This window comes from Apostichopus japonicus, chromosome 19, assembly GCF_037975245.1.
Source record: "Apostichopus japonicus isolate 1M-3 chromosome 19, ASM3797524v1, whole genome shotgun sequence".
In the NCBI taxonomy this organism is placed as follows: domain Eukaryota; kingdom Metazoa; phylum Echinodermata; class Holothuroidea; order Aspidochirotida; family Stichopodidae; genus Apostichopus; species Apostichopus japonicus.
This window is the reverse complement of record NC_092579.1, coordinates 20,283,085-20,298,567: the sequence shown is the minus strand read 5'-3', so window position 1 is coordinate 20,298,567 and position 15,483 is coordinate 20,283,085. Positions and strand designations below refer to the sequence as shown.

Here is a 15,483-nt window from a genome sequence, read left to right as displayed (position 1 = left end):
GAACCTATTGAGTACTGGAATTGATTTATAATGGCAATACAAAACTTGTCCATTTATAAATAACTTTCTGCCTAGGAATAGTATTTTCTACAACTTTAAACACCACTATCATGTTTTATGACTGTGTGCTGTCCTTAATTCACTGGGCAATAATATCAGCAGTTGCTCTTTTAAATGGAAGAAGTAATAAACCTGCTTTTTTATACCAACAAGTACACTAACTCATATATATTCATCATATTAAAGGGAATGAAAACAAATGGCAAAAACCGATTCTCTCCTTTATTGACTAGACTGTGAAATACTGATACTGTTTATAATAAAAGAGTAAGATCATTTAATCTTTCATCTTAAATTGTTAGGATCTATAACAATAGTACAAAACTTACACCTAATAACAATTTTAAGCTAGGAAGGTTTTTCTATACCTGAGAGCACCACTGTAAAGCATTTTGCAACTGCTCTTAACTGTAACGCACTCGCGAGAGAATTTTATCAACACTGGCACTAGTCATGAATATGTACTAACTATCTCTGATATTACATACTGTAGTACACAAACAGCCTGCCAACTTTTATATTCCAGATGTTGAACACAAAGTATCTGTACTAGATGCGACAGTTGACCCTACGATAGGGTGAATTCGAAAGATAGGAATAGTCATGATTTCTCAATAACAGAGTATGCAACACCATAGGATCTGGTCAACAATTGTTTATTAGCGAATCAAGTGGTAGTCACATGACTCCACTCTAGGGAACTACCTACATGATGCAACATTTCTGTACTGTATGCAACCATTGGGGAAGTTTAGTCATTCAAGAGTTTAAATTGTGACTAGACTAGCCCTACACAAATAAAAGTGGTAGTCACATGACTCCACTCTAGGGAACTACCTACATGATGCAACATTTCTGTACTGTATGCAACCATTGGGTAGTTAAGTCATTCAAGAGTTTAAATTGTGACTAGGCTAGCCCTACATGAATCAAAGTGGTAGTCACATGACTCCACTCTAGTGAACTACCTACATGATGCAACCTATCTGTTCTGTATGTAACCATTGGGGAAGTTTAGTCATTCAAGAGTTTAAATTGTGACTAGACTAGCCCTACACAAACAAAAGTGGTAGTCACATGACTCCACTCTAGTGAACTATCTACATGATGCAACCTATCTGTTCTGTATGCAACCATTAGGTAGTTTAGTCATTCAAGAGTTTAACTTGTGACTAGACTAGAGCCCTACATGAATCAAAGTGGTAGTCACATGACTCCACTCCAGTGAACTACCAATATGATGCAATCTTTCTGTTCTGTATGCAACCTTTGGGTAGTTTTGTCATTCAAGAGTTTAACTTGTGACCAGACTGACCCTACACATGTCAATAGTTAGTTAACAATCTCTGACGTGCTGATTCTCTGTGTTGTGTTACTGCTCTGTACCGAATGCCGATACAACCATTTAATTCAATGAAATCAAATCAAATCAAAAGTGACGGGCTGATTCCGTGCAAGGAGTCAAACAAGCTGGCTATAAATTGCCAAGCAGACTTTGTACATTGTGAGGTATGTCTGTCTTTTATCTACGTCGGCAGAAACCGTAAAACATGAGATATCCGTTGCCCCTTTGGTAAAGTTAGTCGAACTGCCTAAAACTAATTATACAGCTTCCTGCTGACTCCTACACAGCTTTCAGCAATGTTTATTTCTGACGTACGGCTCTTGACAGACTTCTCTCCGCCAATCCAACATGGCTTGAAGATAACATCTATAATACACACAGAAGGGAAAGGCTGTACCCATATCTTTACAGGTCTAGTCACTGATCCGGTGAGAGCTGTTGCCAATACAAACCGGCGATTTCCTGCACAACCTTACAAAATTTGCTAGCCATCATTATGTTGTTCATCCTGACACCATAACAAGTGCTTCTAATCGTACTTAATCGTTTTTCGATCTCATATTCCTGTATATATCTGTATATGGTATATGTATTTACTGTTTCATGTATTTACTGTTTAATGTCATTGTATATTCTAGATTGTTTGTAAAGCGCACAGATGCATCGCGCGTAGTGTGCTGTATAAGATTTTATTTACATTACATTACTTCTACTTATTGAATTTGTTTACATCAAATCAGCTGATTGCATTTCTAACCAACTCCCCACCCTTCTCCCTCCCTCCCTTCCTCCCTCAAGATTTTATGAAGATGGTCTTTAAGAAGAGCATGTGAGGTTGACTACTGCTTCAAAAAATAACAAAAACCTAACTGAAAGCAGCTTTTTGCATATATTAATTTTCCCAAGACAACTGAGAATTATATTATGAATCAGATGGAGAAAAAACTGTTAACAAAACTGCTAATTTACTACAAAAGACCTGTGCAAGTTAAAATAAGAAAGAGAGAAAATAATGAACTTTTGATCCTAGCAAGATCTTCTGGAAGGAATTCTGATGCTGCTGAAGATAGTGATAGGATCAAATATGTCAAGCCCTCTCACCTTTATGCAAATAAGCATTCACTCAAACTAAGATCTTTGCAGTTGATCACTTTGTGACTGCTTCCATTATAGTCTCAATATAACACAGGTCAACAAGAGAGGAATTAATAAATTAAAATAAATTAATAAATCTCATACTCGTTATTTCCTTGCCCCGAACACAATTACAATTCGATATTAAACCCATGTAAAGAGCAATCAAAAAAAAAAATCATTTTGGTTTTACTTTCAATTCATAATTCGAAATGCTACTTAAATACCCTGAAGCCTATGTTAGTAAATTATACAAATCTACGGAATATCTACCTTCGCTGTAGAGATCAGCCAGGCCTACATCATCATCCTGCATGAATGCCGGTGTTCCGATGATGTAAGGTAGGGCTCGATGGGCATACAAGTCCTACAGGTATGAAAGAAGAGGAAACACATTAACAAACAAAAAGTCCAAAAGATGTCACAACATTACGAATGCCAATCATGGGTTCAATGAAGTTCAATTGTGCTCAATCATGTTCAATCAGGCATCATCTGTTTGATATTTCATTAAAAACAAGAACTCTACGTTTGCTGAGACTGTAGATATCCTTCACCGATCTATTACAAGTTTCACGACAAGTATTAGGTTATACGGTAAGATCAAAACAAGCTTTCTTTAACCACAATCAAGAAAAACCTCTCAACTTTGTTTCCAGGATTAGATCAACTGATGTGTAGGGTAAAATACAAAATTATTTGCTAAGATCAAAATAAGCTATCATTACCACCAATTTGAGTACACCAATTACAATTCGTTCCACGAATGGGTAAACAGATTTGTGAGTGAAGTACTACTGTATTTGATAAGATCAAAACAAGCTTTCTTCACCACTGTCATGAGGCTGTCACTTACCTCTGGTTCCAGAATTGGATCAACAGACTTGTAGTTAGTTTAAGTACAATGTTATTTGGTAAGATCAACACAAGCTTTCCTTATTACCATTTTAAGGACCTTATGGTTCCAGAATTGGATAAACAGATGTGTAGGTAATTTAAGTACAACAACAGATGTGTAGGTAAAAGTACAAGGTTATTTGGTAAGATCAACACAAACTTTCCTTACCACCATTATGAGGATGTCACTTACCTTTGGTTCCAGGTTTGGATCAACAGATGTGTAGGTAATTTAAGTACAACGTAAGATCAATACAAGCTTTCTTTACCACAATTATAAAGCTGTCACTTACCTTTGGTTCCAGAATTGGATCAACCGATTTGTAGGTAGCGTCTTCCTCCTCTGAATCTGAGTTGCCTGCATTTGCATCCAGCTGCTCAAAGGCAGTATCTAGTACATTGACCCCAAGGGTCAGGGCTTTGATGACCCTGGGAATGACCTCTGCCTCTCGCTGCTCTCTGGATTTAGACTTGAGAAGACAAATTTAAAACCATTAGTGGATGGAGAAAACTGCAACATTCAAACGGGAGACAGTTAAAGTTGATGAAAAGAGGAAAGAAACGTACTTTAAGGAGATGCCAAAATCGAAATAATACTTGCATTTTTGACGTCGGAGAAGTCATAGTGCACACTGTGCAAACTGTTTGTTTTAATCCTAACAATAAAACTATGTCTATACTACATCTAAAGTTCTGATGATATGCCCAGAAAAGCTCCAAAAAATTCTTTGCCATTCCAAACTCCTCAGACTGATTAAAACCTTCTCTTATTTTGGATCGCTCTTTATGCCAAAAGTCAGCTTTAAATGAACAGACCAGGAGAAAATCACTTCAAATAAGATCAGTGAGTCTATTATTCATAATAAAGATTCATTTAGCTGCCAGCATCAGAGGCATGTGCATGAGGGAGGGGAGGGCAGGGGGGGCAGGGGGCCATGTCTCCCTCCCACCTTCCATCATCGGAATTAGTTTTTGTTTTTTTACATTCAGCCAGGGTAGAAGTAGACCACAGCACACAATATCAAAAATATGTTGTTCCCAAGTAGCAACTATCAGTGATCAAACCTAAGACTTTTATCCATCGGTGAAGAAACGTTGATAAAAAGTTTTTAATTAAATTCGACGAAAGACCTGGAAATTGATTTTGACTCTGATTTTACCTGAGGGTCTTTCTTGCTGTCCTTCTCCTCTGAATCAGGTGCCTCGACTTCCTCTGAGTCATCATAAACTCTCTGGAAAAAAAAGAAAGAAAAAAAGTGAGGCAAGAAGGTTGGAGACTAGGTACGATACAGCCCGAACCCTCAAGACTTCACATCCTGTGCTGCCATAGGACTGTGCTGCTTTGCTTTGGAGACACTTCCTATAGCAACTGATGCATCATCCATGGCAACATATTGCCCCTTATAGACATGGGAACTCATCAGTGTAAACAGTGCAAATAACTATGAAATTTACATGATAGTCTTTGTACGTATGTCCAGCAAAATGTTTTAGTAAATTCATCTGAAACCATTTCTCCAACTGTGACATTATGTCAGTAATTGAACAAGGAAATTTCAAACACAGATAATCACCCCCCCCTCCCTCCACATCCCCCCCCCGCTTCCCCCGTTTTAAAAAAAAAGCTCATTCAGGATAATATGATACTGTATATTGTAATTTATGTACAAAATCCTATGTCTTTCAAAGCATTCTTGATCTATTGCAGAATTTTACAAACATGTTAAAAACTGTTCTAAATTTACACCCACTGAATAATAAACTTTAGAGAACAAATTATGTAGTGATATAAAAATTAAATGACATCAAAGCAAATATTTTATTTCTTCTTCCAGTTTTATTGTCAAAGGAAGACTAACCTCAAGGGAGATTAAACTTAACAAATCTTTAAAATAATACTGATATATCTACCTGTTGATTAATAATGAACCTCTAATACTGTTAGGAACATTGCACTTTTATTGACAGAATATGACCACACAATTGTAAAGTACATCCAAAGTTCAATCATATATAACAGTTCTCACAAAAATTTAGCCACCAAATATACATCGTTAATCCCATAACTAATACAGTAGGCATGTCATTTATATCGATGATTTTAAAGCTCATCAGCGTTGTCGCAAATTAAATATTTTAACAATTCTGGAGGTTAAAAGCATTCATGTTATTCACATACACTAATGTGACTTGAACCAAAAAAAAATTAGCTAATTGACTGTCACAGTGAGAGGAAATGCTTTGTAGGTGGGAGGAAAATGCTTCTTGAAGTTCAACCATGAGTAACAATTACTGAATGTCTGACTTTCTCTGTTTTAAGTAACGATCAATGGACAGGGTTTTGTAGTTTCTTTCAAAGGCTTAAATCCTAAATCTTAAACTAAAAAGTTTTGTCCAACATTTCTTTAATAGTATCATTTCTGTCACATAATGGGTCCATTACTTGAACAAAGTCATTCAAAATATGATCTTTTGTAAATTGTATAAAAAGTAAAAAGAGAAGCAACAAAGCAACATATATGTATGTGTATGTGTGTTATGAAAGTAAATGTAATGCCCCAATCAACGCTACATGTATAATTTAGAACGCTCCTGTATTTCACCTAGCACAAGTTTCTCCATCAAAGTCTCCTTCATTCCTAGAAATATTCAAAGAGTAAAGGTTTGCAAAACTGATATTTTTTTTAATAGAGCTCTATTTACAGTAAATTATAGAAGATTAATGTTATTGTTTCTTACTACTGTATTTGTAATTGTTGAAACATGTGGAAATAAATATCACAAATTTGAAATCAATAGAAAGCCTGCTAGCAGTTTTAACATTGGGGCAACAAATATCTGCCATAGGAGTAAGTTCCCAAAAACTAACTGGTTTGGGGATTTACGAACAAGGATACTTACCTGTCTCTATTTTACTTATGCACTTAATCCACCTAGCCTACAACAGTTGGTAACACCCCTCCACTGCCCCCCCCCCTGACCTACTTTATCTCTTCCTTCCAAATCTATCATCCTCAAGGCTTACAACTGTTTTCCTAGTGTGATTTACATCCACTGGAATCTTGTTGGTTTTAAAGAGTAAGTTGCTAAATACCAAGCTATGATCATGTGGGCTGTAGAGCATTTACCACACTTCATTGGGGTGTGATGGTATGCAGGTTTTTAATGTAACTGTCACAGCATGAAGCAAGTCAGAAAGACAAAAATAGTAAAAGTCCCAAAGGAGGCTTCGTAAGGTCAGCATCACACATATATCACTGACCGCTACGTCCCCTGCGACTCAAGGACTGCATGACAACCTCTGTAATTTATTCAGTCAGAAAGGGGGCGAAATATTAACATTGCTTTTGACATCTTATGTCTCTAAATTTAGGGATGTAGATAATAGGTGTTAAGATGGTACCATGAGGTAATAGTCACTGCACAGATTAAAAGATCAGTATTGATAGATGTTAACAGAGAGAAAGTCAGATCATGGCAGGTAATACAGATTACATGTGTTGACAGAATCAGTTGTAAGGTGAGGACAACATGGATGAAGATTGGAGGTGTTAATGTAAAATACAATGAGGTAATAGTGACAGCACAGATTAAAAGATCAGTATTGATAGATGTTAACGTAGAAAATACAGATCGGTAGTAGTATGATAAGAGAGGTCATTGACCGGAGGGCTCCAATCATATAGGGTGCACAGTGTTAAAAGGTCATCAGTTCACTCTAGCCACAGTAGAGAGAGTGCTGAGATTGTGAGGAGACAGGTAAGCGAGGAGCGAAATAAACATACAGTATTCTAAATTGTGTACTAAAAAGTAAAGTAAAAGGGAAGTTGTCACTTGGATGGTACCAGTTATCTGTGTACGCCAGGAAATATTACTTACGTTTTCGATGAATTGGGTGTTAGCAAGCATCAAGAAGTCATTGAAGGTGTTGTGTACTTTGGTGTTGGCGCTCTTGGCAGTATTGACCAGCCCGTCCACCTCCTTCTCCAAATTGCTCGTTTTCGCGATCAGTCTTTGCGAAAACTCTTGTAGGTACAGCAATAACTGCGCGAGGAAACAAAAAGATGATTAGTATAAACAATACCGGGTCACCGTCAATTAAGATGAATATGAACTAATTAGCAGTAATGACTGTATGGGTTTTTCCCCCTGAAAACAGGAAATAACATAACAAGGGAAGATATGTAAGAAAAAATCCCCATGGGTGGGAATGATTGATTTTAATCGTTTCTTGCAAAATGAATTAATACAGACTTATACGATTTGTACCAGAGCTGTTCACACGTAGGAAAGAAAAAGAATATTCACTAATAAATTCTAAATGTTTGTGCATGTACATTACGGTAATAAACATGTAGTCCCTGTAAAACAGGCTCTTAATAACACCATTTCCTTTTTCTTATATCTTTTTCTTTAATATCCAATTAGAGCAGTATTAAAGGATGACTTTAGGTACAAACTTATATCAAAGCAGGTTGTAATTTTGTGACACTGTTGAAAAGTGACCCTTTCAATACAGTAGCTGAGGTCCATCAGTTTAAGTGACTGTTGTACGTAGTCTATTTACACAAACGATTATAGTTTCTCAGTTGCAACACAAAATCCAGTTAGAAAATGAGGAATGTTATCGCTTCTAAGTACCTGTTTTACAATGCTACAAATTTTGTCAAGGACAAATGGAACTTTGGATATCATTCAACGCTAAGGATTAACATGATTTCAAATCCGGCAAAAATTTTTGGTGGATTTGAGGAATTGGTCAAATTATGTAATATCTGACCGCAATTGCAGTGGGAACTGACTACGGGAACAAAGGAAATCATACAACATTTCAACTTCTCGTCTGTCTGTTCCTTCTAGACTAACTTCCACTACCTGTGTTCTCTTAGGTTCAAACACTGTACTCCTGCTGAACCCCATATACAATGTACCTCCAGATCACAGGCATCTCCCCCCTCCCTCCCCTCCCTCCTCTCCCTTCCAATTGTGCCAGTTATCAATTAAAGAGGCCAAACGTTTGCGCTAGTCTACATCCCTTTGCCAACCTGTAACATATATCTACAGTACTGTCTGTGGGAGCATTAATGCCAGACAGTATAACACATCGCTAAGTACTGAAAGTTTCTTTCAATCACCTAAAGCTTATTTCTTACGGCAATTCGGTACTAGTACATTATAATTAAGATGTATCATACAGTAGTCTTTCTGACCCAAAATTGGTGCCGTTACCTGGTGCATGTATAGGTCATAGGTGAATTGAGAAATGCTATAGAACTACTAGACTAGTGTTGATCAAAAAGAATAAATGGATTTAAGAAGTGATAATTTGATACGGCAGTTTATAAGCATACTTCAATTTGTCAGAGGAAGTATTGTTTTCTTGTTTAAATACAAGGTCAGAAACTTGAGTCTTTACATCTTAATTAATCTTAATTAATTGAGACTTTAGATAATGAATTAAAACCAGCATCCTATATACATCACATTGTAAAGAGTGCAGGGTCATTATGCCAATGTCCATGTCTGTTATGCACAGCGGTGGTGGAGCGGGGCTTGGGGAAAGAGGGAACAATTGCCCTTTTGTTTTTTTTAAAAGCATCAAAATAAAATCATCATAAAATGAAAATAACAGTTAAAAGTTTAATAACTAATGTTTTTTAGTCTTAATATTTTAATGCCTATCCTCCCCTTTTTTCCTTTTTTTTTCCAGTTTTCTATTAATTTTGTTTTTTAATAGTGTTCTTTTAGGCTGTGAATTACCGCTTTTGGAGGAACCTGGTTGGTTCGCAAGCTTTTCCAACCCTGCCTACAGTGTGGGTGTATTTGTCGTGAAGCATTTCCCTCATGATGACCAGTACATTATTGCCCTTTGTCTTCTCATTATGACCTAGATTCCAGGGATTTTGAGATTTAATTTATGACAAAGCCTGAAGCAGCATTTTCTTGACCAATTGAGTACTGTACACGTTTTAAACTGTACTGTGAGTACTTTTAAAGCAAATTCATGCTGTGGCTTGTATATAGTGCTACATACATGTGTCATACATTGTGTCGTCAAATCTGTATCTACAGTAGAAAGACTGAACCAAAATCAAAAGCTCATCTCTTATGAACTCAGTCGATATATTCACTGTTTCTCTGCTGGATGTGTCAGGTGATACAAATAATACCTTAAAAAGCGATTGAATTCCATAAACCCTCGGATAGAAAACAAAAAGTTAGAAATATGTCAGGTTTTAATGGTATTTTATCGAACCAACTTTCGGGCACACTCTGTAATTTTAATGTTCACAGGTTTACTGTACATGGATCCTGTGATCTATCTTCAATCCCTTTTTTATCTAATCAATTTAAAAACACAACAACAGGTTCACAGCAAGATACTATATTGCCTCTCTGCCTCTTCCTCCGCCTCCCAAGAAAACATATTGAAGTCCTCTATAATATCTAATCGTTTGGGAAATTGGTGTAGAGTGTTGAAATCAGTGATAATATCATCATCAATTTCACCTCACATCCAGTCTAAAGTTTATTTCCTGGCTAAGAGATTTTTCCCTCAATGCTGATCCAGCGAAAGGGGGAAACAGGAGCAAATCAATTTCCCTCTTAATTATAAACGCTTCCTCCTCCACTGCAGCATTGCAACTTTCTGACAATTTTCAGGTGATAGTGATTAATATTTAACAAAAATTTCGAAATTATGGTAATAAAAAATCCTTATTAAAGGTTTCATTGATTTACAACTGTAACTATGGTTATATACCAGAGTTATTGGAATATATATAATGCTGGATTGACATGATGTTAGCATGTACTCTAAAGTCTAATGAGTATTTTTGTTGACTTTGTGGGGGATTTGAGCAGATTCAATTCTTCCAAAAGTAGGTCTCGCTTGTGTATTACTTGTATTGTAACTTGTATACAGTATTTGGGGGTACAGTATTTACCGAAATGCAATCTGAATTTGATGTAAACAAGTAGTTGTCAGAGGACCAAACAGGTTTGAGTTTGGTTATCTGAAAAGACATTAAGTTGTCTCGGATGACCTGAAAACCATTAAAAATTTGGCCTGGCATGTCTCATATGACTAGAATGTAACACACACATCCAACAATGGGGGGGGGGGGGAGGGAGGCCTCAATTTACATGCTGAGTACTTACGGATAACAGTTCAGAGGCTTTAAAATTTAGGGCAGGGGAAGGGATTGGGGATGTGAGGTTAGTTTCAAATGACGCTGTTTTGTAATCTGTAATTCATGTGAGTATCAGACTTTGGTGAAATGTTGTTCAAGATTAATTTTTTGAGGTATTTATGATAAATATGGAATTCCTTTGGAATATTCTGTAAATTACTAATCTACTGTAGTGAACGTGCTCTGGACAGCATACATAGCAGACAATTGAGGGACTTCTTACCCCTGCATCTGAAGCCAGCGACCAATTAGTACTGCTTTTTCTGATTTCAGGAATAGTCAGAGGTTTGTCCCATGGCTTCTTCTCTTCTGGCTGCGGCCCTGGTGCTTCATCGTAGAGTCCATTTTGCTCTGCACCACCAAAGGATGGCAAGGCAACAGCCTAAAGAGGTAGAAATTATCAAAGAAATACTGATTACTGAAATGGCCTGTAATGTACGAGTACATTTACTCATATTGTCCAGTAGGCTACTGCCTCATCATCATCAATAATAACATAATAATGTCAGGATTTATAGTGCTTCGGTGGGAAACCATCCGCAAAGAAAATAGTTACTTTAGCCATTACGTTTTACTGTAAAACAATTCCTTAAACCCAGGTTAAATAATTTCCCCAAATCCTCAAAAGTGCCACTTCATGTACAGTACTGAACCACAAAGTCCACGATTTAGCTCGTCATTGTGATTACATCATTTCACACCCATAGATAGTGTCTCCACAGTATACACAAATGGCTCCACAACATACACAATGGCTACATACCACCCAAGATGGCTCCACAACGTACAGTATGCAATACTGGCTCTGCATGACCCTGGCTAGTGGTTTTGTTGTGTTAAAAGTGACAACATAAAACATGGCATACTGTAGTTCAATAACTTCACAGTGTCTTAAATGAGCCAATTTGGACTTATTTAGCAGTGACTAACAAAACAAAGAAAAGTCAATGAAGCTCATAGGTGCCTTCTTCCTGTAAGTATCGGTCTATTTCAACTTTGGAAAACATATAAGCAGGAATAAAAAATATACAAAAAAAGAGCAATATTCTTAATTTATGGTTCATGGCGGTACTACAGTATACCTGTCCAATAACTGATCTATCAACAACCAAAAAGACAACAGTTCTCTGTTATAACAGGCCTAGAATTTCACAATTTATCAACCACTTGCTCAGAAAAGCTATCTAGTGTTTCAAGAAGTCATTTGGCTAAACTCAGATTCTAACTGGCATTTTCCTGAACTACAACACTTCTCAGTCACTGTACACACTACAGAGGCTTTCGAAAGCAGCCCAAAGATAATAGTATTTGCTAATAATAAGCAATAATACAGAGCTCATGTTAAATAGTAGATACAGAAATTATGCTGGTTCTTTAACTGACGATTGTTAACTGGCTTATCATGTGTTTATATTCTTTATATTTATTAATGTCTACTAGCAGAAAATTGCCAGTGGATTCTCTTTTCCTACTGGCAAACAGTAAACTCTTTGCACTGACTTACCTGTACCTGTAAGCAGTGCTAGAATAGGTGTACTCAAGGAAGAGAAACTCTGTTTTACTTTCAATTACTCATTCAAAAAGTTGAACGAGCATTGAGCTGTAAGTGTCATTAAACACAAAAGGGAAAGTAAAAGCATAAATTTCTTAGTTTGAGTGTAAGAACAAGTCAAACATCATATATCTACAGATACAGCATTAATATGAGAAAAGAATACAAAAGCAACACTGCAATAAATAAATTCTGAAATCTTCTTCTTATTTTCTGTAGTGGTATTTTTGAAATGATTTTGTGGTGTGCCATATGCCCCTGGTGTATCCATTAACTGAAACACTCCAGTTGGTAGAGCTTTGACAAATGGATAGTTTAAAAGTCTGAAAACCTGCATATAAATTCACAAAAGTGGTCAGGAATTGCTCAAATTTAACCAGTATTTACCAAATGCCTTTTGAACATTAATAAAGAATGCATGTGAAGTTATTACAACATGTGGGGAAAAGTTTAGAAGAGCACACTGGCTTCATTAAATGGTGTTTTTGAAAGGAACTACAGTAACCCACTCCAGCAATCTGTCTTATTGCATGCAACGTTAGCTAAGTAGGTTATTTAAATATTATACTATATTCACCTGGCTTTAGCTTAAATTCTCAAGCCAGTATAGCAGCTGTTCGAGTTGATTAATAAACTGGAAATTTCTCTTTTTTATACCTACCTCAAATTACAATATAAAGTAATTCAAAAGCTTGACTTGTCAACTTTAATTTCAAATGATGTTCAAATTAAAGTCAACATTTTAAACTTAAAATTTGTCTTTTCTTTATTTGATTAATAATCATAATATGAAGTGTCTGGGCAACAAGATGTTGTGGATCAATTTAATAATTTATTAATCCAATTTATTATCACTTCATTAAGTATGTACTACACTGTACTTGCTGATAAATCTTTATCTAGCAGCCTCAGTCCTAGACTGATCATTTGCAATCACAGTTTGTGAATAGCAGCTAGAAGGATTGTTGAAAAATTATGGCCAATCGACTATATATACAAAAGCTGTTAAAATCCTTGCTTGATCTATCAGTCAATCTAATGGACAAATCTCAGAAGATTATTCTGGGTTAAATCCCAACTTTGTATTAAGTTTCTTCATACCTATCATTGGAACAAGAAAATGGATAGAACTTGGCAAAAATTGCATGATTTTTACATTTCAAGTTTTCAAATATATAGCAACAGCTGAAGTGTCTGCATGCTCTCCCACTGAAGTTTCACTATATGTAAACATTTACTTGGCTCTGATATTAACTGTAGGAACTGTTTGTCCTTTCCATACCATCAATTAAGATTTTGTCATCTAGCAACACAAATGTATGTAGGAGACTACGGTAGGAGTATCAGATTTTCCAAAAATATTCAGCTCTCTTTTTCTAACTGAGTTAAAGGATTATAATTTAAAGGGTATCGGGCTCAGCGAATCCCAACACACCTATGTTATGTAAATGCAATGCAGCTAAATAAAACAAGTAACTATTTCCAATGCTGTTGGTAAGTACTTCCATACACTACGCAAAATCCTGTATTGTACTGTATGTAAACATGTGTGATTCACACAGTCGAAATTGCAAATTGAGCTTTTTGAAGATTACTGAAGTCATTCCAAGCAATTTCTAGGAAATCAGAATTGCAAGGAAAGGAATGAAAATGTGATTTACTTACCCATAAATCTCCAAAACTCATTTCAATTTGAGAAACTTTCCCACATTACTACTCTCCAAACTGTAACTCAAGAATTAATCCATTTATAACACACCGTAATACTGTACTTGTACCTTTTTACAACAGAGTACTGCACAGCATGATCTCCTTTAGAAGAGATTACAACCAGTGTTTTTCTGACAAAATTAGTCCAGATTATACAGTACTATCTATAGCCAGAGCCGATCAACAAATTTTTAAGTCTTTAATTGGTGAACATCCTGTGTGCAGTTCAATTCTCTCATAGTAATGAATGTTTCCTCTTTCCAAATTAGAATTGAGAATGAGGGGGGATGGGGAAATCTCCACTTTTCAAACTTTGAAGTAAACTAATGAACTGACTTTTGCCTTTTGGTAAAATAGAGGCTGATAGAAATATCAATGACACATGAGTTGGTTTGAAGGAAACATAGAAATAGTAGAGTAGGTAAGCCAAGCGTAGTAATGAATACTGTACAAAAATACAGTATCTTAAGCTAAAATCTCCTACTCAGATGCAGTTTAACAACTTCTTAAAATATCTGCATAGACTTTTTTGCTTGATAAACCAAACTTGATTACTTGATTTTGCAAGTATTCCACAAGTATTTTTGTAGTTTTCTTAGTAGTTTGGACAGTGGTTTAAGTGCACTGGATAGCAGCTTTGTGGATAAAGTATTTGTAACATACATAAAACAGAAACCCAAATTAAAGTTATTTTCTTTAGTTCTGACAAATTAAAATATATATTTAAAGGTCGAAGCCTTCTTTTATATTATTTTAATAACCTATCGTGTATTCAAAATAAATAGTTTCACAATATACCATTTCGCAGAACTACTACTAGACAAACTCCATTGCTGTACTGAACTGAGTCTGTAGAGAAGAAAACACTGTTTTACCGTCTCAGTTTCTAGCCTACATCAATTAACATTCTATTATTTGAATATGAGGAAAACGACGAAACCTACCCCTTCTTGTTCAGTTTCGGCATTTGATGCCCCTAACCCGTCAATTATGCTGTCAGTTTCAGGAGGGGGAGGTGGTGGCGGAGGAGCCGGGTAGGGCGCCATCTTTGTTTGGAAATGTTACATTCACTGTCATGTGATCAGACTACCCTGTAAATGTATGTATGTAGGCCAATTTTAGATCCTTCTGCGAGCAGGAACTCGCGTAGAAGCCTCATTAGCTTATCAAAGCTGCAGGCCTCTTAAATTCATATTTAACGTCCATGATTATGAATTGTCAAGTGTCAACAACTTTGTAACTGTACGACATACATTAATTAACCGGGGACCATGACTGGAAGGTGCCTTATGATTGGAAGGACCTTACGATAAATGCATATACTAGTACCCGGTAATTCAATCGTGCGCTTGTGTTCGCATACTTTATTGCTACTTTTTCGTTTTTTCTAACCATTTGAAAAATGTCGGAATTTACGTTACATCACCTTCCAAAGTTGGGGAAAACATTTTACGTGTGTATGGGTACTCGTATAAGCCTTGGTAATAGGCTATTTGCTTTCCCAAACGCAAGATGACAACCACTTTGTTCCCTAACTTCTCATGTTTATATCTGTGAGTTTAGAGAAGAAAAATAGGTCCAATAATATTATT

General features: G+C 36.1%; 1 protein-coding gene across 1 annotated transcript in view; it reads right to left on the bottom strand.

Moving 5' to 3' along the window:
• Positions 1-14,994, bottom strand: part of LOC139959607 (uncharacterized) — a 44,222-nt gene extending 29,228 nt beyond the window's left edge. Inside the window, exons 1-6 of the mRNA XM_071957341.1 lie at positions 14,836-14,994; positions 10,853-11,011; positions 7,316-7,480; positions 4,597-4,668; positions 3,730-3,906; positions 2,813-2,906 (exon numbers count right to left, since the gene is read on the bottom strand). Of these exons, the coding sequence (XP_071813442.1) occupies positions 2,813-2,906; positions 3,730-3,906; positions 4,597-4,668; positions 7,316-7,480; positions 10,853-11,011; positions 14,836-14,937 (769 nt within the window). The 5' untranslated portion in view covers positions 14,938-14,994. The remainder of the gene's footprint in view (positions 1-2,812; positions 2,907-3,729; positions 3,907-4,596; positions 4,669-7,315; positions 7,481-10,852; positions 11,012-14,835) is intronic.
• Between the last annotated feature and the right edge of the window lie 489 nt (positions 14,995-15,483).